Raw genomic sequence first — 24995 nt, forward strand, 5'->3', positions numbered from 1 at the left:
TTAGGCTTTAAATAATCACATATCTGAAAAACTTACTCAGGAGTCTTAAGGGTTTTTTCTATACGTCATCCTGGTTATCCTGAAAAGAACAAAAAAATGTTTTCGATCTTTAATTTTGTTGGTATATTTGATTAGATATTATTATATATATAATTAGATTTTGATAATTTTAGGCACAAGTGCACTTTATATCAAATAAAAATGCATTCTAGTGTTGTTATATTTTTTTATTTTTTTTTACAGTTGTTTATATTTATATATATATATATATATATAGTTAAATACAAATTATTAGTAAGTCATTCTAGTACTTTGATAGATTTCCTTTCTGGAATTTGTAAATTATTTTCATTTAACTTCATTCGATTGAGGGGAAATATATGAGGCCAGATACAACAGATTGCAGTATCTTCCTCAGATTCCCAGCTATCTTGGGACTCAGTATGGGGGCAATCTTCAGAATACAACTTCAGTTTGTAGGATTTTAAAGCATTTGGTTCATTGAGGGCACTACGCAATTCCTTTTTTTGGTTGCGATAGAAAGCTTTGCACTGCTTGCCAATCTTTGCATCCAACAATAAGCTATCGACGACATCGATTCGGCTGGTCAGATCAGCTTCCAGTTTGAGTCTGAAGAAATTATAGCTCATAAAATTATGATACGCTTGCATTTTCAACTGCAAGGAACTTGAATCCAGATCTGCCGCGTTCCGTAAAAGTGCTGTTTGCTGATCGAATTCCGAATTGCCAATAAAATGACCTGTTTTCGTTGTCTCTAAAGTGTGCTGTATCTTGAGATTTATCTTTTCGTTTTCCCTCTCGATATTATCCTGTAAAACGTCTGGGTTATTTTTATTTTGGACCTTGGGAGTCCATAAATCTTACCTTATTTGGGGTCGATGGTGTTGACGATATAACTAATGATCCTTTCGATGTTTTTGGTGATATTTTTGGTGATGTTGTTGGTGACGCTTTTGTTGATGTTGTTGTCGATTTTGTTGTCGCTGCTGTTTTCGATGTGGTTGTCGATGATTCTATTGACGATCCTGTTGCCGATCCTGTTGACGATCCTGTTGACGATCCTTTTGTCGATGATTCTGTTGCCGATGATTCAGTTGACGATCCTTTTGACGATTCTGTCGACGATCCTGTTGACGATCCTTTTGTCGATGATTCAGTTGACGATTCTGTTGTCGATCCTGTTGACGTTTAAATATACTGTAAGTTCACTTGCCTTTTGAAATCAATTCATTTGAATTATTTGTTGACGAACCTGTTGACATACCTGAAACCGATTGTCTTGACAATGTATTTGTATTATTTGGTATAACTTCGCCGAATAATTTTGTACTCTTTTGTGGTTCTTGCGCTAAGCTGATGCTACCCATGATCACTTAAAAAGCCATATTAAACGTTTGTAGATATATTTCAAATTTTATTTGCACCATTTCAATAAAACTTACATCCAGTGCCGAGCAGCAGACAACATATAATAGTACAGGATCGTATGTTTCCCATGTTGAACTTGACTTTTTGTATTGAATTAGTTGGTTTACTCGATTGGGTTTCCCACTTTTATATACCCACTCTGTGAACCGCAAAACTATTTTGGCTTAGATAAAACTTAATGAAAAGTGTCAGAAAGGCATTTTCAATGTTTTCATATTTAAGTTATGTTACATTTCCTCATTCTTGGTTTCTGATAACCAAAACACATAAGCACATATAAATCCTGCTCAATGATGAGTCTCTCAAATTTAAACTTTAACATTATGCTTGCTTCCTTCTAATTTTTGTTCGATATAATTCGATCCGATTCTCTTTATTCTACGGTCTTCACAACTCCCAGCTTAGCTAAAGACTTGGAATTTCGCATTTGAAGAATTTGTTTAGGTATTTGCTTATTTGCATCGGCGGACAAAAAATAGGCTGCAAAAAATGTATACACTCCTCAGCTGGATTGATGAATTTAAAGGTCTCTTTTCGCATTTTTAAGTCCTCAAAAAAGTTGTCTTATGACCATTAAATTATTATTTTAAATTTGATTTAAACATATCGAATTTGAAGTAACATTTATACGTTTTAGCCAGGTTTATGTATAATAATTTAAATTTTAACGGTTTCAAACATGGCATCCACAAAATGTGGAACCCAACTGAAACAGCTGCGCTCAGGTGAGCAGACGCGAGCACAGGTGAGAGATAAGAGACTCTATGGAGGAGAGCGCACGATCCACAACAATGACGATTACAATGACGAAGACGACGGAGACGGCGACGGAGACGGCGACGACGATGTGGTCGGTCGTTCGTCTTGTTGGTCTGAGTGTCTGGTCTGTGCTGGTCTTGCAGTTGGTTTCCCAAGTGGCCGAGGGTTCAGCTCAGTTCTTGAACGACTGCTGGCCGTGTTGGTAGCAAAACGCGGAACGCCACTTGAAACGTGTTAAACGCCGGAGACGAGTGTCGGAGGCGGCAGACGACGCGTTTGCTTTGGAAAGACGTTACTTTGTTCGGTTTATGGACATTTTTGTGAAATGCAAAACAAAGTTCAAAGCCAAAAGCAAGTCACATTCACACACACGCACACAAAAGTCAACGGAGAGAAATTTAATTTTTGAATGCGATTTGGAAATTAATTGGCAAGAAAAAGGCATAAGTGATGGCAAATTAAGCGGGCTCTACTATAAAGAAATCGCTTCAAGAAACAAGTTTAAAGGTGCAACAACAACAACAACAACAACAACAAATGAAACGAAACTAATAATTTAATTGAAATCAATACAAAGTGCATACAAAAATTGTGTATAAGCAAATAGAAAACAAAATCTACACAGAAAATATAAATCAAACAAGGCGTTTAATAGGACGTAAAGTCTTCAAAGAGGTGCGTACAATACAAATAAATTATATTTTGTAATTTTGCCGAATAGAAATAAAAACCGAGATATAGAAAAGAGAAACAGCTGAGAAAATAGGAACAAATAGGCAAGTTATCAGCTGCTAAAACATAAACAAATGAATTGTTAAAAAGTCGAAAAAAATTATACATTTATTGAACTCTTGCTTGTCTATTGTTGTTGTTCTTTTAGTTATTGTTGTTGTTGTTGTGTTGTAATGCAAAGTTTGGAGCGTTCAAATAAATACGAAAATATACATGCTTATATACAGCAGCTACAACCAACAACAAGAAAACTGTTAAAACCAGTTTTCAGCGGCGCATGCGCCAAACAGAACTTGGCTACAACAACAACAACAACAACAAAAGATACAAAAAAAAAGCAACTCGCAAGAGGAAGAAATGTTGGTAGGGCCCGTGGCCGAGGCGAATCTTTGAGCAAACTGTGAAGAAGCCGGCCCGAAAGACGTACAACATCCGAAAAGGCGGCGCAACAGAAGCTGCAGCTGCACAGACTCGATAAAGAACTTATCAAAAAATAAGCGCTAAGAAACAAATTTATCAAGTTCTTATAAAAAAAAAATAAAAAAGAAAACAAACAAAGAAAAAGCATATAATAATAGAGAATCGTTTAGACTAGGAAACAGAACCGAAGGGCAAGGAACCAGCCACCAAGCACTGCAATACACTTGTCCAATCAGTCAAAAAAATAAAAAAATAAAAATAAATAACGAAAATTATATGTATTTCAAGGCCCCGCCGCTCGTAGTGCCCCCCCCGCTAGGTATTCATCTATTTGCACAGCAGCCGCCTTAACAGCACTGAAACACTTCAATTTCACAAATTTGTGTTCTTTTTTTTTCGGTTTTTTCTTGATGTTATCTGATCTGGCGCAGCTTAAGATACAAGCGTGCGAGCAGCAGCGCCAGATAAGCGAGATAAGCTCAAAGAAAGGCCAAAACTCGAAACGTTTTAAGCGGCACACCGCATACTAAATGCCCTTCCTTGTGAACAAATGTTAGGAGACATATACATAACAGTCTGGCTAGTCTAGGAGCATAGTCCTCGCTGGGTTTGCTTAATATATCTTGAAAAACAAAAAGTTATCCATACACAAGCCTATTGTTGGACCTGTTAAAGAGCATTATGATAGTTGTCGTCGTTTGCTCGTAGTAATATTCGTCAATAATATATTAAATGTGGTTCGATTCAAACGATTCCAAAAAAGAATAACAGAGCTATGCTATTCGATGATAGTTGTGAAAGTGCATGGCCAGGAACATAAAAAATATAGACGAGATATAGTGTATATATTTTTTGGGTTACACACTATGTGACACAATCAAGCTACCCTCAAGAAGGGCATTTAAAAACAGAAGAGAACATCGAAAGAGCTCAGATAGCCGGGCAACACCTGCCGCATGCGGAGGTAACACAGAAAAAGGTACCCCCAAGGGAACAGCGCATCCCTGGCCAACTCGGGCTTGAGACTCTTTCCCCTGTCGACGGCGGCGGTGGCGGTCTTTTTTTTGGGATTTATTCATTCATGCATTTCGTGTCCGTTTCATTTGCTGTGCTCCTCTTTGTCTTGCATGCAAATTTTTGCGTTTCATTTTCTTTCGGCCGAGACCGTACATAAAAGTACATAAATATGTATGCATATGGGTACATAGGTGTAGGTAGAATTACGTTGAGTGTGCATGAGAGACATACATAAACCGAAAAATAAAAAAAAAAAACCATAAAAAACAAACCGCACAAAACTCTTCGAACAATTCCTGAAAATGTCTGTTGTTTGCCGTGTTGCCCAGGGTCATGCCAAGTCACCAAGCCAAGCCGAGCAACTTTCATTAAAGCCAAACCCACAATAGCACACCGAGGCATTATAAAACATACACACATACATAATATGTATATATATATATGTATCTGTGTGTTTATGTAGTTAACAGTTCGCCATATAACCCAGTCGATCTATGGCTCTATGAAGCCAAAGCGTTCAATCAAACATAATGCAAGAGCATGTCAAAGATCACAGCAACAAACAATTTATGATTATAATTGAGTCCAGTTTCTCAGCCGCAACTTAAAATGGTTAGCAGATTGTTCTAGCCGCTCCCCAGTTTACTTGCTTCCAGATGCGAAATTATTAAAGACGGAAAAAAATATGATATGCACAAATATGTGTATACCATATTTTGTTGCCCTAACAACAACGAGTTGTTGAGTTGGGAGGTTTTTTAAGTCAAATATTTTATGACTGTCATAGAAACAAAAAAAAAAAAACAAGTAAGAGGTTCTAGTCGGGCGCTCCCGACTAGGGGATACCCTGAACTCTCTTCTTTAAACATGAAATGCATATATATATTCTATTTTAGAAGCTCTATGTCAAGTTTGGTGACTCTAGCTCTTATTATTTGCCCAAAAAACAGGATATCGATTTGCGCAGGCACTAGGAGCACCTACATCTAAAATTTCAAGCCTCTAGCTCTTATAGGTTCTGAGATCCTTGCGTTCATACATACGGACAGACAAACAGACGGACATGGCTAGATCGATTCGGTTATTGGTGCTGATCAAGAATATATATACGGTAGGAGATGCTTCCTTCTGCCTGTTATATACATTTGGATTTTGCACAAATACAATATACCCTTATACCCATTTTTAATAGGTTTAGGGTATAAAAAAGAAACAAGTTGTTTATTAGCTTTGCTGACTCTTATTTCATTTCTCTTGACTTTCTCTGTTTTATAAGAACTTTTAGATACAAGTCGTTTGACACTCTGTTGGGGTCTTTGGGTTTTTGTCCTTGACAGCGCCCGCATGCGCAGCGAGCCGTAATTAGCTGTCGTTGATTTTGACTCTTGGCTCGTCGCCAAATTAATCATTTGTTTGAAATGCCAATTTGTTAATTTTTTCTTTTATTTCAAATTTTTTTCTCAATTTGTTCATATACGTTTTGGCTGGGTTTGTTTTCCTACAATTAAGCAACTTTTGTGCAATTGTATAATAAAATTGTGGTCGTGTTTTTGGATATCAAAAAATGTTGCTGGCACTTTTTTGCTTACCCACGGCGAGGTTAAACTTTGACCTAGTTATTCAATTTGAAATGCCGTGTGCCGGCAATTCATCATGTTGCAAACGTTATTCAAAAAATTGTGCAAATATTTGCATAGCCTGTCAAATAGGGCAACAATTAATTAAAAGTCTACATTGCCCATTGAGGCGCCGCTTCTTGAGATTGCTGCGTCGAAACTAAAAGTTATTGGGCTTTAAATTCTTTCTACTTATTATTCTTCATTTTTGACCAGACATTCTTCTATATATAGCCAACACTTGAGTTTACGCATGGCAAAAGACAAACAAAATAAGTTATTATTATATTAGTTATTTAAACAATGTGATCTGCAAAAAAAAAAAGAAATAACAAAATTAATAATAGCACTGAAGAGTCATCAAAATGCTCTTAAAGCTGTCAACGCGAAGCTTGTTCACGTTGTGGGCGTATATGGATCTAGAGATGGCATTTACCAAGCGATAGCTATCGCATAAATCTGTTAAAGATACTAGATAAACAAGTTATATGTGAAGTAGAATATTTTTTGAATAACTTTAAGCATTTTAAAATTAGTATCCTTTCGTTCTCATAAGAATTTAGGTTCAGTGCAAAGCTGATTTTCCATATGGTTAAACCCAGATTCTGGTTAAAATCTTGTTTTGCCAAAGAAGTTGAACAGTTTAATGAAACTATAATCGCCCGTTGTGCTGAAAATATTGTAAGCCATACATATTTTCATATACAGGATGCGGGCTACATTTTAGCCTCTTCTCTCTCTCTCTCTCTTAACTTTGAGCCTTCAACTCATATCTGAACTATTTAAACCGTTTTTTTTATCCAAAAGGAACGCATTTATGAATTTAGCTCTACTTATAAAGTCAGATATCATTAATCAATTGTAATATTAGAGAACCCATCACTAAATTGCCAGAAATCGGATGCCTCTTGTCAAGCTGTTTTCTTGGCTCTGCCAGCGGGCGGCCCGTCATGCACTTGATAGTTCAATTTGCCAAATTGGGCTAACCTCATCTGGGTGTTATAGTATACCTAAGTTGTACTCGCATATCGGAGCACGTATTACTGTCGACCATTTGCGGAAGCAGCTATCGACAGTAAATGTATAGCGTAATACAATTTCACGCTTGAGACCAGGGCCAAGCGGTGCTGGCATTTTGGCTACTGGTTATAGACCGGACAATTAGCCGCAAAAAAAAGAAAAAAAAACTTTTTTGATTTGTTTTGTTTGCTGGCACTTAATAGATCAAAATGGAAATGGCCAGAGACTTGGATCTTAACCGTTTATAAATGAGATACATGTTAGAGGTCGTCTAGCATCAGAATACAAAGCTAAAGTCAAGGCAATAAACTGTAACAGCTTCTGGCCAATGGACTGTATCTAATTGGATTTAACAGCAGACTGATCACAGTTGGTAAGGTAACTGGATGGCATACCACATACACACATTTGTGTAGGCATATACATATATTGTATATTAAAAAGAGTTATGGGAAGCCTGTAATTGGGTCACTTCGTCGGGGCAGCCGAGCCGTTATTCCATGTGAATGTCATGTGGAAATTATGTCACACCAAAGTTTGGCATGCCGAGGAAATGGTGCTCCAATAAAATACAAAAAAAAAAAAAAAAAAATGAAAGACATACAGAAAAAAACCAAAATTTCAACTCTTCAACTCATTTGCGGTCATGTTGCAAACGGAAAACGTCGCTCGGCCATAATCACAAAATAATAACCAAAAACTTGGCAATCCAACAGAGTAGCATAGTCCCCACTCTTTCGAAAATTGGACCTATGCTGCGGAAATAGCGGGTTTTTGGATACCCAGACAAAGAGAGAGACAGAGCGAGAGAGGGAGAAAGAGAGAGAGAGAGATAAAGTGCCATCATAAACGCCATTTAATTGTGCAGGCAGCACTACGAGTACCGGCTGAGCCAAGGGAATGCCAGCGATAAGCCAACAGACATTGGACAATTGCCTGACCTGGTTTCCATCTGCTTGGCGGAGTGGGCAGGGGGGAGGGGACAGGGTGGCGGGTGGCTCGTGGGGAAGTTGGGGTTATGTAAATTGACTGCACTCGTGAGTGCACTTACCAAAATTAGTTCACAACTTTAAGTTTTGGTTTCAATTTGAATTTATTTTACACTCACCTTAAACGGGTATTTCGTCTTTCGGAGGTAGCAGGCGACATGTATCCTAAAAAAAATAGAAGAAAGATGATGTGAACTTTGAGAATTTAAAACTATATATGGAATTTCTATATAAAAAAAAATTTTGAAAAAACTAGGTTCATTTCGATGGCTTTTTAGACAGCTTTATAAGACTATCTGTTTCTCCTTCTATAACAAAAAATAAAGTTAGTTGAGATCAATTTGTTAATTCAATTTATTTTAATAATTACATTAAAGATTTAAGGAGAAGCTGCATAAACATTATTATGCTCATATATTTAAAGAGCATTTGAAATTCGTTATGATTATGCCAAAGGTATTGTTGTTTGCTATGCGATTGGATTTGTTGTTGTTTAATTTGATTGTTTTCGTCAAAAAGTTTGACTGTTTTACATGCCGCACACACACACACACACACACACACACACACAGACAGGCACATACAAGTTGCCTTAGCCTCAAATGGGTCAGCTTTGCACGATTTTCGGTGTAGTTCTTAAGCACAATGTCGTGCCATGAAATGGAAACACATAAAACATATAAAAAGCGATTTCAAATCGTGCTGCAATGCTACAAATATTTGGTAAATAAACCTATGCCAAAGCGGAACCTGCTCAAATGCCCACAGATCAGAGACTATCGCGTGAGAGAGAGAGAGGGAGATAGTGGAGAAGGAGACAGCCTCAACCTGTGCCACTTCCCAGAGGCGCGTTGCTAATCAAACAGACGGTGGACAAAAGACAATGCGCCAATGATGACGACAATGAGAAGCGGGCAATAAAATACAAATTGACAGCCAAGAATGAAAGTGGTGAAATTTATTCAACCCGGCTACGGCTTCGGCTCCATCTCCGTCTCCGTCTCCATCTCCGTCTGCGTCTCCGGCTGCTTCTAAGTAGCTGAAAGTGAGCGACAAAATGACAGGCCGCTGTGAACAAATAGTGGACCGGACCAGATCGACCACCAGGCCAATTCAAAAGCCATAATTCTTTAAAAAGCAAAACCGAAACCCGAAACGTGAGAGCGACTTTCGTTGTGCGCGTTTAAAGACGCGCACAAAACGCGCACGAGGCTTTTGGCCGCAGCTGGCAGAAAGCGCGTCCAATTACAACAACACACAGCCGGCTACAAAATTCCCCCCTCCAAGACCAAGTCCAAGTCCAAGTCCAAGTCCAAGCGGCACGCGGCACTTTTTCTAATGAGCTTTGCTCCGTAACAAAATTCTAAACGACAGTTGACAGCCGCTAAATTGAGGTCAAATCATGGTTCAAACTCCTGTTCGAGCCGTGTCAAGCTTTACTGTACCGTGCGCTTCGAAATGCCCAAAAGCGGTAATTAAATATATTCGTAACTTGCCATATTTGTCACGCTGGGGTTTTTTCTTTTTTTTAATATGCAATTTTAGTCTTGATTTAGAAAATGCTTTGTTTTCTAACATCATAGCTGCAGCACAGCTTTACAGCAATTACTTTATAAATTAATGACTTTTGCACTTTTAGTACTGCTTTAGTTGTACAGAATAAGTTTAAATTCCTAAATGATTCATTATATAGTTCGAGCAGCTGTTGGAAACAATTGACCTACAAGTTAATTGCATTTTAAAGCAGATTCCTGTATGAGGAAAAAAAAACAGGCCAATAGATTATTCAAATTTTGCTATAATAAATTTGTTCAGTTTAGTTCCCCTCTCCTCTGTAGACTTACGGGCACGTTCCTCTTTCTTCTCCATTTGGTAGCACATTACTTTTTCAACTTTTATTTACTCTGGCAATTTCGTGCCGCTAATTAGCAGCTAAGTTGTTGGGGCCAGCCTTTACATGGCGGCTCGCCGCTGCTGCCCAAAACTTGAATGGAATGGCCCAGAACATGGCCCAAACACATATACATACAAGCTACCGCGTGGAGCAACAACATTGTCAAGTTATGCAGAAACGTGCAGTTTTTATTTGGTCATAAAGCTTTCAGCCAGTGCTGGCCAGGCTCAGGCTCAGTTCCAACCGGGCTGACACATAGCGGTGATCAGTTGATGAGGTTTTTATTTTTTTTGTTATACCAACTCCCGGTTGGGCTATGTATTTTTTGTGTTTTTTCTTTTGTGTTGTGCATTCAATTGTTTCCCTTCAATACCCTGTACCAATGAAAAATGTGTAAAAATGGGTATATTGGTTTTGTGCAAATGCTTGTTACAGGCAGAAGGAGGCAACACTTCGATATTCCCATAATAACCATAAATATGCATTTTTAACAAAGGAGATTACTTTAAATTGATAGAAGCTAGATCAGGTGACTTGATTGATGGAACTAAGAATGCATTTCCCATAGCATAGAGCTAAGGGCATCTGTAGTATAAATGGCAGAAATTGCGATACTTTGTGCGTGGTATCTGCCAGTCGAGCGCACCCGACTAGAGCACTGCTGTTTTTTCGTGCCGTGGCAACTTTAATGGCTTCTGTGTGACTACATCGAAGAGCTGGAAGTCAGCTTGGAAAGCGTGGGTAATTTTCATTTCGCCTGACAATAAAAATACAATTATGACTGCGTTGTTTATGTTGCACAAACTCGTACTCCTCGACGGGTATGCAAATATATATATATATATATATACAAATACATATTTATATATGTATATCGTATTTGGCAATTCGCCAGCTTGTGAGAATGATGTCGAGTCACTGCACATTGGCCAGGAAGTTGTGCAATTTGTCTGGCCCATAAACATAAGTTGGAGCTATACTATATGCTCTAAGAAAAGATCTACGCATGACTTGGCGTATACCATGAACAAAAGACTTTCATTTTTCATTTGCTTTTGTTAAACATTTCTTTTGATCTTCGTTCCTTCGTTTTCCACTGCTTGCCAGGCATCCTGTTGCTTCCTTGCTTTTGTGTTTGGATTTGGGATTTTTATCGTTTTTGGCACTGTTCCTGCTACACTTTTGTAAAATTGTGGTCTCGCAAAACTCGTTTAATGTCAGGCAGCCGTGTTGCTAATTAGGTGATTTTATTTATTTATTTTTTTTGCCCTCTTCCAGTTCGAGCAAGTCTTATTTATTATGATTTTTATATGTATTTACTTCGGGTGGGCGCTCACATCTCGTCGCCGTCTCGCAGCAATTACAATAAAAGCAGCCTCAGTTCGTGCTCTTGCATTTTCAGTTTCCTGTTACCAAAAATAAAATAAATTGCGACGACTGATGTAGCACTTAATGAATTGCCCAAGCACCACGTCGAAACTCTTTAAGACCAACGGCACGTCTGGAGCTCTTAACTGATTAATTGTGATAAAAAACCAAACAAAAAAAAAAACGAAAAAAAAGAAGCACATTCAGAGAAGGGGGCTACTTGCAGATGTTATAAATATTATATTTCAGCTGGCCGCTAAATGAAGTTACCTTCCTTTTAAGGCATTTAATGCATGTGCCCAAATTGAGACTACAATCCGAGAATTGGGAATCGCTGCCTTTCGGAAATGGCAAAATGCGATTTGTGCATTGACCAAGGCAAATTTTTGAATTATATGAAAATATCTTATAATGCCATATAATCATAGCTAACACTTGTCAGGCAAGTGTGTTAAATGTGAACATTGCTTGAATTATTTCCTCAGAAAGTGAAAGATTATATTTTCATATAGAATATGAAACAGCTTAAAAACTAATGTTAGCTCGCTCATTTTTTATTCACTTGAATTTTAGCCAAACTCAGCTCATTGCTTTAGTTTTTTTTTTTAAATTTCTTTGTTTTTTTTGGAAGATAGCCTTTCCAAATTTCCACTCAAATTAAATTCTAAAAAATCTGTTATTAATACCAAATTATTTAATGTTTTAGAGCGTCATTAGCGATATGCATTGATTGTTAAGTTGACTACAAGATCATTTATAAACGATCATTAAACAATTTCATAAATACAACCAAGTATTTCCGCCTAAAGCTATCGCCTGACCAACACCTTTGGGCTATGGAAAACATGCCCAGATCGTTCAGAAACTCAAATTTTTCTAGTTGATGACAATCATTAGCTAGTTATGCTATTTGCCCGCCCATTTGAGATGTGTGTGTGTGTGTGTGTGAGTGTGTGTGTTTGCCCCGAAAGAAAGCCCGTTAACTCCCCATTTATAAACCTTTTTCCGGTTCTAATGACACGACGACGTCGTCACAGCCAAGCCCAGGCAACCCAGACTATACTTGTACTCACAATACGCTGCACAAACTCCATTAATTTCAAAATGTTCTATAGACAACATGCTGCCATATATGGCTGAGAGAACAACAAAGGAACGAAGCACAAATAATTCTTACTGCTGTTTGTCTTGAGTTCGCCAGGGTAGGGAAGGGGGGCAGAGCGGGTTGGGGCCCGGCCACCCTAGACTCGTGTCGCGCTGAGCCGCAACTCTGACTCATATGCACTTTGGAATTGTTGAATGGTGCACAAAAGCGGCTTTGGGCTCATAAGTGGGCCGACAGAGACACGTGTCTAACTCATGGCTGCCCCTCTCTAGCTCTAGCTCTCAGTCTTTATATTGTATGTTATGTCCATGCAGCAGCCCACATTAGAAGGCGGCGCATACAAAATGGACTTGCAGTTCATTAATTTTCATTGTCAGCCATTTTCGGGCGGCTATGCAAATGTCAAAACTTTAAACGCTCAAGAAAAATGTCACAAGTCGATGACTCAGAGGCCAGATGCGATACCAGACTACCCAGATCTCAGTGCTCCCTCACTCTCTTTACCTCTCTCTCTCTCTCTCTCGCTCTGTTTCTCAGTGAACTGCATTTTTTACAAGTTTTTATCGATTACATAAGTTTCAAGTCTCCAGGCCCTGACTTAAGTTTTAAATAAATTATGTAAATTTTGTATAGCCTCTTGCTTTTCAATGTCTCTGTTGTTTTTGTTGTTGTTTTTTTTGTGACTTGTGCGGCATAGTTCTAAGTTTCAGACTGTGCTGCCTCTTCAATTGGGTATCTATTGATATTTGATAATGCGCCCCCCCAAAGTTTTGTATTTTTTTTTTTTTTTGTATCCCGCTGAGTTTTTCACTTAAATTGTTTGCTTTTGCCTGTGCTTGCTCAATGAAAAATTCCTACGTTTTTCTCGTTGTTGTTTTTTAAATTAACGAGAGACAGAGAGAGGTCTACAAAATTTCAACTATCGGCACCATTTAGACATCAGCACGACGGGCTGTCAGCGCATTACTTCCCAGATACTTTCTAAGCAAACATTTTAACTCAGATAACAAATCAATTAGGTCTGGGACACGATCTGGGCATAAAGTGTTAAACTGAGCATATGATAATCATAATAATAATGTCGTTACAGTTGAGATTTACATATTTACAGGCATATCTAATATCACAAAGAATGCCTCAAACTATTTGTATAAACAGATAAATTACACTAAGTGTTAGGTTAAAAATGTTGTAGGTAAAAGCCAAACTTAACTTTAGCTTTCAATTGGCAGCACTGAACGTCTTTTGATTACATCTCCAGGCAAATATAAATTGGCAGCACTTGAACATGGCTATCATGTGATTAATATGGTAATATATACTAAGTTTTAAGTGTAAAATGTAAAAAGTTGTAGATAAAAGCCGAACTTAGACTTTCAATTGGCAGCACTGAATCCAATTGAATCTGAATTGGCAGCACTTTTATCCATTTCAAGATTAATCTGGTAACCCTTTAAATCAAAGTATAACAATTTTGTTGCCCATTTATCAAAACTACATTTTCATTAAGCTTTCTACAATCCTACAACTCTTTAAATAGGCCACGTCTTTTAAGCTATATTCTCTACGCAATGCATTGCAGCCAAAACTCAATTAGGCAGATTCATATAGGCGGGGGCAGAGATGTTTAGTGAAAAATTGCCTTCATTTAAAAGGCATATAAAAAACGCACACGGGAAATGTTTTCAAAAACGCACTGAAACAAAAGTGAAACTTTCACTTTTGATATTTGTGTAGAGCGCAACATTTATGTTTAGTCGGGTTTTGGTTTTTTTTTTTTTTTGTTTAAAAATCTGACTGTTATTTCTTTGATATTACCATAAATTTGAATTTCGTTTACATCATCAACGAGCCGAGCTGCAACGTCGACGACAGCGACCTCTCTCGTCGCTTCTCAAGTGTAAAGAATTGTCGACCAGAGAGCGGGCGTGAAGATTGGGAATCGAGGCTGGGCATTTCTTTGGGCCACACCATAACACGCAGTCAAGACGACACGTCGGGCATTGTGCGTTTTAATGCGATAATTTAAAACCTTTTCGCTTTCATTTCGTTTAAGCTTTGGCTATTAATCAGTTATGAGTCTTCAGTCTTGATACAACAAGGCATGCTATATGCAAGCCGCCGACGCTTGAAGAATCTCCTCCTCAGACAAATGATTGCGCAAGCAGGTGAACCCGGTCGGGGGAGCGGGAGGTTTCGGGACCGCACAGCAGGCCCATTTATCTTACAGTTTTTCAATTAAACTTTGCTTATTTGAAATGCTTCAGTTCGTTACATGTTGTTTTTTTTTTTTCATTTTTGTTGTTTTGTTGTACTCTGCATAGATAACAATTTAATTTTGCGGTTCGCCCTGTTTCCAATTGTTACCCGGACCTTGTGAGCAGGCTAACATGCATGCTAAATTGTTCAGATAAAAAGCACATTAGGTTGAAAACAATTTTGCGGAAATACAAATGCAAAATACATGCGGGCCATGTGAAGTCTACCGAGATACGTGTATCGTAGAAAGAACAACAAGTTACATGAGAATCGCTAAGAATTCACAAGAAATCAACACTCAGATCTTGTACTAATATAGAGTGCGAGCTGCGGCGATGTGTCCTCTTTGAAACAAAAAGCTTTGAATATTAGATGTGGGAAATATATCATTAGGGAAAGGGCATACGCATTCCAACTGACAAAAAGACCCTTTTTTAGATACTTCAAACAAAAGTGTTTTGCAGATAGCACGAGAAGAGCATGAAAATTGAGCACATTTAACATTTTTCTAGGTACTACTATTTAGTATTTGCATTTAAGTACTTCTACCGGCTCGTAACTCTGGTCTCTTGACTTGGCAACCCAGTTATCTATAGACATTCTTTTGTGCATGTGAATGAACCCTGTGAAGAGCCACGTTTCTCAGCAGCTGAAACCCTTTTATTCTGAGCGGTACTCATAACCCAGTTACAACAAAAGGCGACCACCAATCGACTAAATGGACTATTTTTAGAGACCTCGAGACCAGAGTTGGCCATTTTTTATTTACAGCATTTTCAATGGAATTTCTTTTGGAACGACACCTTCACAAAGCTCAGCTCAGAGCGAGTCGTCAACAATAATAGCCCTGAACTTTCGTTGGGTTGTTAACTTGTTGTTGTTGTTGTTGTTGTTTTGGTTTGTTGTTGCATTCGCTCCACATGTGTACAGCTGTTTTTAATTTAAAACTTCATTTCAAACTGAAATGAAACTTGTTTTCCAGCATTTTTGTGTCTCTTGTTTTTTTTTTTTTTTTTTTTGCAGTGGGTGCAGTTGTCGCTCAGACTGCTGCCTATATTATATTTTATTTTATTTTTGTTCCCCCTTCGAATATTGTTTTTGTTAAATTTTTGCACTTTACGAAAGGTACAACAACAAAAACAGAGTAATGCATATAAATAAGCAGAATGACATTGTGTTGGCATTAATTTACAGTGGTCGGAGGAACATGTTTAATGCATTTCATATGCATTTTTCTTTGTCAATAATTTAATTTTCGGAATTTCGAGTTCCCGACACATCCTAACTGAGCACTCCCTTTCTCTCTCTCTCTCTCTTTTCCTCTATATACACCGATATATATATTTATATATATCTTGGCATTTTTTCACTTTACTCATGTGCTTTGAATTTGATTTTGTTTTGTTGCCTTTTAGTTTTTGCCGCCCTTCTTTTTTGTTGTTTAAATATTTTATGTATTTACTTATTAACGCATTTATTTTTCTGCTGTTGCCGATTATGTATTATTACTGAACGATTGAAAGTGCTTATTGTAGCTTTTTTGTTATTTACCATTTCTGTTGAGCAGCAAAAGAATTTCAAAGTTGTTTAAACTCAATTTCATTGAAGTTTTTGGTTTAGAGGTAACTGCGAAAATTCATTGGCATGCGAAGAGAAGCTCTCTCAAAAAGACAGAAATTTGTTGGGGCTTTCAAGATAGCTTAACATGTTCTTATATGTAACATGTTCTCATATATTAATATTCGACCTTTATCATTGTTTGTTTCTTTTAAAATCTACTTCAAATTTCAGAACATTTACTCGAGTAATAATTATAAGCCTATGAAAAGGCTAGACATAGCTTTTTCAATTATACAGACTCACAGGGTTTATTTACAACTTGTGAGCGAAGTTTAAACGTTTACTGAGAACCTCAATCAGTGCTTCGACCTGTTGTTTACCTAGTTACAAAATCTTCAAATTCCTCAACTATTGCTGATGCATATGAAATTCTGGTTTAAGACGCAGCACGTCTCTCTCCAGGGCACAGTTCAAGCAGAACGCATGTCTGGCCAGGAAGTTCTATTTGTATTTGCCTAAACACTTGTCAAGACCAGGCCCCATCGCCAGACGGAAGACCCAGGCTGGAGCCCTGTATTGGATTACCTGAGTGTGTGTGCGTGTGTTGTTTTGTTGCATTTCTTGTTGCTTGGCTTTGACAATATTTAAATAGGAAATTAGGGTCGACTTGGCGCGCTGTCTGCCAGTGCTTGGCTTCCGCTACAGGCAACGCCCTGGGGCTGGGACTGGGGACGTGCTACGAACTGTAAGCCGAGCCCGGGGCGCTTTCACAAGGTTTCCCGCAGTTTGGTTAGAACATTGCAGTTGGCTGTTGTCTACCTGACTATGTCATGTTATTTTCATTTTTTTCTTTCTTTAAACCATGCTAATTAAAGCCGGCGCAGAGCGGGCTTTAATTAACTGCATTTACAGTTAGCGCTAAACTGGTGCAGTTTGTTTTTTAGCTGTTTAGCTGTGCACCACATTAAAGGATGCACATCTTCTGGCTTACATCTGCGAGACTTGGCTAATGTTTATTATTTTTCACTTTTAATTGCAGCTCAACGGCAATTCTCTGCGTGGACAAGGAAGCTCGTGTCTGAAGGTAAGCGACTAGCCACAGCCAACGGGATCTTGGACGCCACTTGGTCAATTGAGTGTCAAACAAGTTCTTGACTGAATAACCCAACTGAATTGCTCGCTGTTCGTTTCAACAGTTTGTGCAATCATCATGTGAAAACACACACATATTTCACAATAAATATTCATAAGGAAATACAATAAACAAATAATAATGAACGGCACTTCGACTAGCAGATACTCTAGTCAAAATGTGGATTATAAATGCCAAAAAATTGTGCCTAAAGGAATATGTAAAAGTAGCAAGAGAATGGTGAAGGAGAATAGTTGTTGTGTTTGCTCAAAAAAAAAAATACTGGGCAAAGGAAAAGTTCTTCATAAAAAGAGTTGAACCTTGGACAAAACGTGGACAAAACAAAAAAAAAAACTCTGATGGTTTCCTTCGCAACAAAATGATATGGAGCTCCGATCCGACAGTCATAATTTCCCTCTAAGCGTTACAAATTTCACAATCAAATTATAATACCCTGCGTAAGGGTATATATAAAAACCCCATAGGGTAAATGACACCATTGAGTAAATGTTGTCAGCATATGACTAAGAACTGCCAACGCATTTAACCACGCAGACTTATCGGCTCTAGATGTATATTTTCACAAAATTGCGAAAATTGCATAGATCGACTTAAATGACAGTTTTTAGGCCGCCGCCTGCGGAGGAGAAAGGGGGCGGCACTGTTCAACGTTGAATAGTTCAAAATTGAGTTAATTTACTTTGAACCTAGGCCCGATTTTTGAATACCGGTTAATGGAAAGTTACATCAACCGGTTTGCTAATCGTTCTGGCCAACAACATCGTCTGTGTCTCTCACTTAAATTGGTTAATCTCTCGGCTTACGCAAGGGTTGATGCCCGAGTTCAATGTGCTCGCCGATTATACTGCCAACAAGATCTTCAAAGATGATCTCAGGTCGTTGCTCAATCTATCTACACGTTTTAGTCTTCATTATTTGATAAGCAGCTGACAGTGATTCACGTTTATTCAATTTATTCACATGTTAATTGGCATTCAATGTTCTAAAATTATTTAAATACAAACCTAACAAATATGGACTTGGCAATTAAAGCTTAAGTCGACAACAAACATAAATAGTTTTATCAAAATTAATATTAATCAACATGGCTAAAATTCTGACATCACATTTTATATATAACAAAATTCTTTATTGCAACAACAATTTGTTGAAATTTTAGATAGCTGGAAAACCTCACAAATATGGCTTCAATTGGAGATGTGTATAGATTTGTTATCATCCAAGCTATTTAAATAAATGTGTTAATAGATTTTGTAAAATATTCTAGAATATACAGAGAATGTGATATCAGATATTAAATTTCTGACAAGTCTTAATTGTTAACAAATATGACAACTTATAATGATATTATACTTGAGATTTCAATGGATATTTTATTGTTTCAATGAATACGAATTCAATTCGTTTGTATATCTCATACAAATAAAAAACACTCCGACAACAAAAGGTGATAATAATAAACAACCTTTCATCATAATCGAATTTGGTTCTTGTAGTTCGTTTGATCTAATACATAATATATCTATTACACTTCTTGTGATATACTCAAAATTTGTGGGTCTCTGACTTGCCAATTTCCGTGCTGGTCGGCTGTACTCTGATTTGCTGTTACGTGTTTCGTTTTTTAAATTTGTTTTTTTTTTTTTTTTTGTTAGCCAACATCGAGTTTGCTTGTTTTGTAGGGTTCCCGCAATGCTTTTTAATTGGATTAGAAAATGGGTAGAACCAAACAAAATGCGCATAATACCCGTTGCTATTTTCGCAACGTTCTTGTTGTGCTTTAATTTAATTAAAAGGTCAATGTACCTCAATGCCGTTTCTTACAAAACACTTTTTGAGAATAAACAACAACACACACACTTTTTTTATGTTTCGCCAAGAATTCAGCAATTAGTTGGTCAGGCGGCGCACATATTAAAAACAAAAAGAAATGTTGTAGATCAAGTTTACGTATTTTATATTTTGGCAGACATTTTTTCTCTGATTTGCTGTCTGACTGTTTTCTTTTGTGTTGTGTTTTAGTTTTTGATTCCCAAATTTAATTTGCATGTTTGAAAATCATTAATTTGCCAGCTATTAAAAACTGCTGCCAGCGAAATTGTACCCTCTTTCATTTGTTATTGTTTTCGTTGTAGTCTTAACAACAAATTAGCCGCCGTGTACGCAACTGATTTGCATTTTGTATCTTTTCCAAGCGTGTTGGTTGGTTTTTTATCGCATGTTTCGGTTTTGAATAGTTTTTAGTGCAGCTAACAGCTCATAAAAATTACACTACACGATACTGGTGAAATTTGTAACGCCACAGTGCATTTAACTTTCGTTTAAATGCTTTTCCCTAGATGGAAAGTTACGCAAAGGGATATGGAGAGAGCATATTGTGAAAGATCTCATCCAGCTCAACATGCAGAACTTGAAGTTTTATCGAGTAAACAATGAGAATTAGTACAGGATTTACTTGTAGGATAGAACAAAGGATTAGATTAGATTAGCTTAGCTAGAGCGAGGATTAGAGCTGCATTCTTCAGAAGTAAAGTAAACCCTAGTCAATTAAGATAAGGTCTGGGTTAGGAGTCAAGGGTCATGTTACCAACAGGAACAACAGAGACAGGGATAGAGAGTAATGCAATTGGATGTCTGAAATAGATCTTCGAAGACGTTTTATGAATATTAACTTTTTACTGCCCTACAGACAGCTCCATTCCTGTTCATATTATAGAACAATGGAGTTTCAAGCTAACCCATTTAGATGCTTGCATTTGAAATTTGCATCCAAATAATTCTTGCTAATTATTATATTATCATATCATATCAATCATATTACAATACAAACATCAACAAGTAAAATACTTGGAAAAACAATTTGAACTTTTACTGTAAAACTTATGTTTTTCATCGTTTGATAACCAATCAATAGACAATGCGGAAGTCGAAGTTATGGGTCTGACATCGTAACAATTATTGGTACCGCCTCACGAACACGCGTCAGGCCCAACTCTCTTGGCTAATCAATCACGCGGCAAACATTCACAAGTTGCGCGCGGCTTGAATGAAAGTAATTTGAATAGCGTTTGTCGGCGTGGGTTTTGCGGGTCTATGATATTTACCTGTCTGTGACAGGTAGTCACAAACGCATTCACACTTCGCAAACGCTCATCAGTCAGTCAATCAGTCAGTCAGTCGGTCAGTCAGTCGGTCAGTCCGTTTCTCAATAGTTTTGTGCCGATCGATTCGTATCGCGCGCTGCACGTGTCAAGTGTAAAAAAAAAAAATGATACGACAGAGCAACTTTTCTCTCTATTGTATTGTAATGCACAGTCAATACCTTTTGCACACTTGAGTTTTATGAGTTTTCCCGACGAGTGTTTTTCGGCCAAACTCAGTTGTCGCCTAGGGGGGGAGGGCGGGCAATAAACCGTTATGCAAGATGATGGAAGGTCTACAAAAAGTGATTTTCCTTCAGCTTTGTCACTCGACATGTTGTTTTTGTTCAGTTTTCTTTTCAGTTTGCCGTCCAAAATCAGGTCACAACTGTCAGACCCACCGACAATTTGTTAGCATATTTCCCTGCAGTCCGCCAGCTCCAAAAAAAAAGATCGATGAACGTCTTGAAAAGCTGACAATTTAATTGCCATCTATGCTTGACCCATTTTCATAGCATTTACCGTTCGTTCATTGCAACATTTCGAGAACATTTCAGTTGGGATTTTTTAAAGTTCTTTTTTTTTTTTTTGTATTATTTTCTGGCATTATGGGTCTCCCGCATATTGAGTTTTGTTTGGAGTTTTCTTTTGTTATGGCTGGCATGTTTCATTCGTTTGGTATCATTTGGGTCTCACAGCGATCGTTGACTTTGATTAGAGCCCAGCTCGACTCATTTACATTTGTGACTCGACTAGGATTTCAATTGACTGAATCAATGGCCACTAATTAATGCCAACACATCAAAGTGTCAAACTAGCTCTAGGCAAATATACCTGCTGTCTCTAGATATGTATATATTCCAAGTAAACACGAATCCCTGTACACACTTACAACTCAGGTAGCTCGGGTCCGCACTTTGGCGTGTTATCATCGTGGCTTGGTTTTCGGGTCCTTTTTGTAGCCGATATTTATGCAATGCCCGCCTTTCGGTCTCTTTGTTCTCTCAATTTTTGCGTTTTTTGATTTATTTCAAAGTGGCCAAACAAGCAGAAAGAGACCACGAAACGACCTTTATCAAATGAAATTTCAATGTTGCAATGGAAATTTTTGGTATATCTACGTGAGACGCCACCCAAGGCGAGCGATTTGGTTTTTAAAATTGTAGCATGCCCCTGCCCCCGGCCTCTCACCCCACCCATGGAGCGGCTTAGACGAAGCTGTCGGGCATTGGCACGTCCCGCATGGATGACACAGGGTGACAATAAGCCGTGTCCTGCACACTCTGGCCATTAGCCTTTCACTTTTTATCGCACAGCACAGCTGCATGCAATCGGGCCGTGCCCCGGCTTGTAGGTAGGTCGAAGATTACAGCCAAATACCTGTACAGTGTGCACTAAGACCCTGCACCCAGTAGTAGTGCAACCAGCACAGTGTACCTGTTGCCATATGAATACCAAACCCACCAAAGCTAATCTTCAACAAATGTTTGGGCTTAGTTGTGTTCACTTCTGTTAGTAAGCCGTTTGGGGGCGTAGCTCGTGCACTGTTTATTTTAGCAAATCCAGCAGCTTTGTGTGGCATTAACGAGATTTTAATATTTGCAACTGAACTACGATTTTCCCAGTCACCAAGCAAATCCGCCTTGGCAACCAAATATTTGATTAGAGCATGAAGCATTTTGTCGTCGCCGCCGGCGGCGGCTGCCGATTCGAGCCTAAAAAGGCAGCCAACCCATTCGTCTCGGCCAATTAAGACAATTTGTTTAGACTCGGCTCTTGGCCAGTTGGCTGGCTAGCTCGCTAGCTGGATCGCCTCAGCCTGTCAGTCAATGTTCGAATTTCTAATAAATCTAGCCGTACAAATGCTGAATCTATTGCTAGATTATTGTGGCATAAATATTGTATACACAAATATGGTCATTTCCAGTTAGACAAATGATTATTTGTAAGTAGATAGGCCCACCTTAACAATATTGGCCATTCTATGGTCATATTGTGATTTCCAAATGCGATAATTGAGAGCCTGAAGTGAATAAATGTTTACCCATTGACAAGACGCACAAAAACTGACCAACAACTTGTGTGTATAATAAATGATCTCGGCTTGAGATAGGATTCTGGATAGGATTCTGCATAATTTACGCTTGAAATGGTATCAAATGAAAATTTATTGTAAGCCGCAGCTTGTTAGCATATTTATATATACACAATATTGATTTCAGCTAACCAATTTAAGAATTGGCAAATTAAAACCTTTTTCTCTAGAGTGCTTCTGAGAAAATCAAGTTATATGGCCAAGCGATTAAATTGATTGTAAAAAAATTCTGATTAATGTATTGTATTAAATTTCTAACCATTTGGAAATTTGCAAATTTTAATATTTTTCAAAATGGGAGAGTGAATTTATTTGATAAATTGACTTTCAGAATCATCTGAGACACGTTTGCATTACATTCAGCTAAACATTAAAGAAATTAAATACTATTTTATGATAAATTGATTCCCTGGTAAATGGTTTTAAAGAGAAAATTAATGAGATTTACAAACTAAAGTTGACCATATCAGAATTTCAGTATTAAATACTTTCCATCAAGGAACACATACGAAAAATTATGTAAATTATGATGACATCGGATATTCAAGAATATCTGAAAGCAACTTGCAGAGCAACAAATTCTCTTTTTACTTATCTGTGTGGTTTTTACAAAAAAATAACCAACCATCAAATTATAATTAGCTGCATGATTTTGTAAAAATTTCGTCTGGCTACAAAACTTTTTCAGCCAACTTTCTCACAGGCCATTTGAAATAAAACAAAAAAAAAATAACGTCTAGACACAAAAAACCATAATCAAATGGTTAGTTATGATACTTTTAATTTGGAAATGCTTTTTGATATACTTTTTTTGTTAAATTTCTTTTGCATTGCATTATCATTATGATCAGGTGTAATGATCATTGCAGTGAGCTTAATTGGCTTCAAGCACGCGCTGCAAAAGGAAAAGCGACTCCGCTGCCCACTCCAATGACTGCGCATGCGCAGCGTCGCTGTCGCTGTTGACGTCGACGTCGACGTCGACGTCGGCGTCGGCGTTGTGTTTGTTGCGCATTTTCTTGGCGCTTTTTAATTGCCTCTCTTTACAGTTCATAAATTTATTGCCATAACCGGAACGCATAGCCAAAAGTGGCAACGAGAAACAAAGGTGGCCAAAAAGTGTTTAAAAAGAACACAGCCAGTTACTTAACCTGGCCATTTGTTTTGACCGGGAAATCTCTGTATAAAATCCAAGCGCATATTGCAACACTTTTGAGTGCCTGTTACAAATCAAATATCATTTATAGTCTGTAAACAAACATCGATAAATCGGGGCCATAAAAGTTTACAGCAAGAACCTTCGCACAGGTGCCACATAATTAACCCAAAACACCGATTTCAAGGTTACGTTTACAATAGAGCCTCAGGCCAGACGGGCCTGCTGCCAACTACATGCCACATCTATCAAGTAAACACACAATAAACCAAATTTTGGACAACCCCACCCATGAAATTTCCACCTAGCGCAAACAAAGCGCAGACGATGAAACAATTTTCAGCTTGTTTGTTCAAAAATTAATAAATAAATGAGCTATTGTTATAAATTCATGTTGTGGCGACAACAAACGACGACCAAAGCAAAAACCATTAATTGATAAGAAATCAAATCAGCAGCAATTGAACTTTTAACATATAACAGACTTTTTGCTATGAAAAGTTAGAGTATGGAAATGTCTACCACGAAAATGATTGAAATTAAACCAATAAAAAGCATAGTTAATACTTGGCATTTATTAGCGCAAACGAAATTGATTACAACAGATTGTAACAGAATAATAAACCTTAATCTATTAATGCGTTATCAGCTATATCCACACGACCCTTTATCTGTTTCTAAGTTCACGTACGTCGCACATCTACACAGATGCTTCACAAGCTCAAAGCATGGATGTATAGCTCGTAGAGCTTTCATAACGAAAGCTCACTAATACATATACATGCACAGAAATGTCAGTGTGGTTGTGGAAAGAAAAGCTTTCGTGTTGCAAAAGATAATCATTTGATATTTATTATAAAATCGAAAACAGGAGTCTTGTGTATTGCCACAAATAAATATGGCTTAAAATATGAATTTACGATAGTTTTTGTAACATAATCGGCGGGTTGTCAAACTGACAAAAATTCGAAAACTTAATTCACTCCAAAATTCACATGATTCCTGCTATTGACATGATTATAAATATTTATAGTTATCAATATCAAGTTGACCTTTCAAATCGAGGCATTGCATATAAATAATAAAACCCGTGCACTGTCTTACGTTTTTGTTTCGGGGTAAAAGCAATGCGATAAACATGTCCAATTGTTATGACAATTTAATGCTTACAACATATTGAACAATTGAAACATTATATATAGGCGACTAATTGAGTTATTTATTACACACATGTAACTAATAATCAATTGAATGGAATTTCAA

General features: G+C 37.6%; 2 protein-coding genes across 2 annotated transcripts in view; one reads left to right on the forward strand and one right to left on the reverse strand.

Annotated features, from left to right (window-relative positions):
* Nucleotides 1-299: 299 nt before the first annotated feature.
* On the reverse strand, nucleotides 300-1858 carry LOC26530947 (sericin-2). Its single transcript, XM_015173391.3, has 4 exons — nucleotides 1464-1858; nucleotides 1286-1393; nucleotides 886-1199; nucleotides 300-830 (listed from the first exon to the last, which is right to left on the reverse strand). Exons 1-4 carry the CDS (start codon nucleotides 1516-1518, stop codon nucleotides 300-302), a joined length of 1008 nt encoding a protein of 335 aa, XP_015028877.2. The 5' UTR covers nucleotides 1519-1858.
* A 510-nt stretch (nucleotides 1859-2368) lies between these two features.
* LOC6627749 (uncharacterized) overlaps nucleotides 2369-24995 on the forward strand; it is a 28207-nt gene continuing 5580 nt past the window's right edge. Inside the window, exons 1-2 of the mRNA XM_002051267.4 lie at nucleotides 2369-2883; nucleotides 17228-17272. The gene's annotated coding sequence lies outside the window, so the exon portion shown is untranslated. The remainder of the gene's footprint in view (nucleotides 2884-17227; nucleotides 17273-24995) is intronic.

The sequence above is a fragment of the Drosophila virilis genome, chromosome 4 (assembly GCF_030788295.1).
Source record: "Drosophila virilis strain 15010-1051.87 chromosome 4, Dvir_AGI_RSII-ME, whole genome shotgun sequence".
In the NCBI taxonomy this organism is placed as follows: domain Eukaryota; kingdom Metazoa; phylum Arthropoda; class Insecta; order Diptera; family Drosophilidae; genus Drosophila; species Drosophila virilis.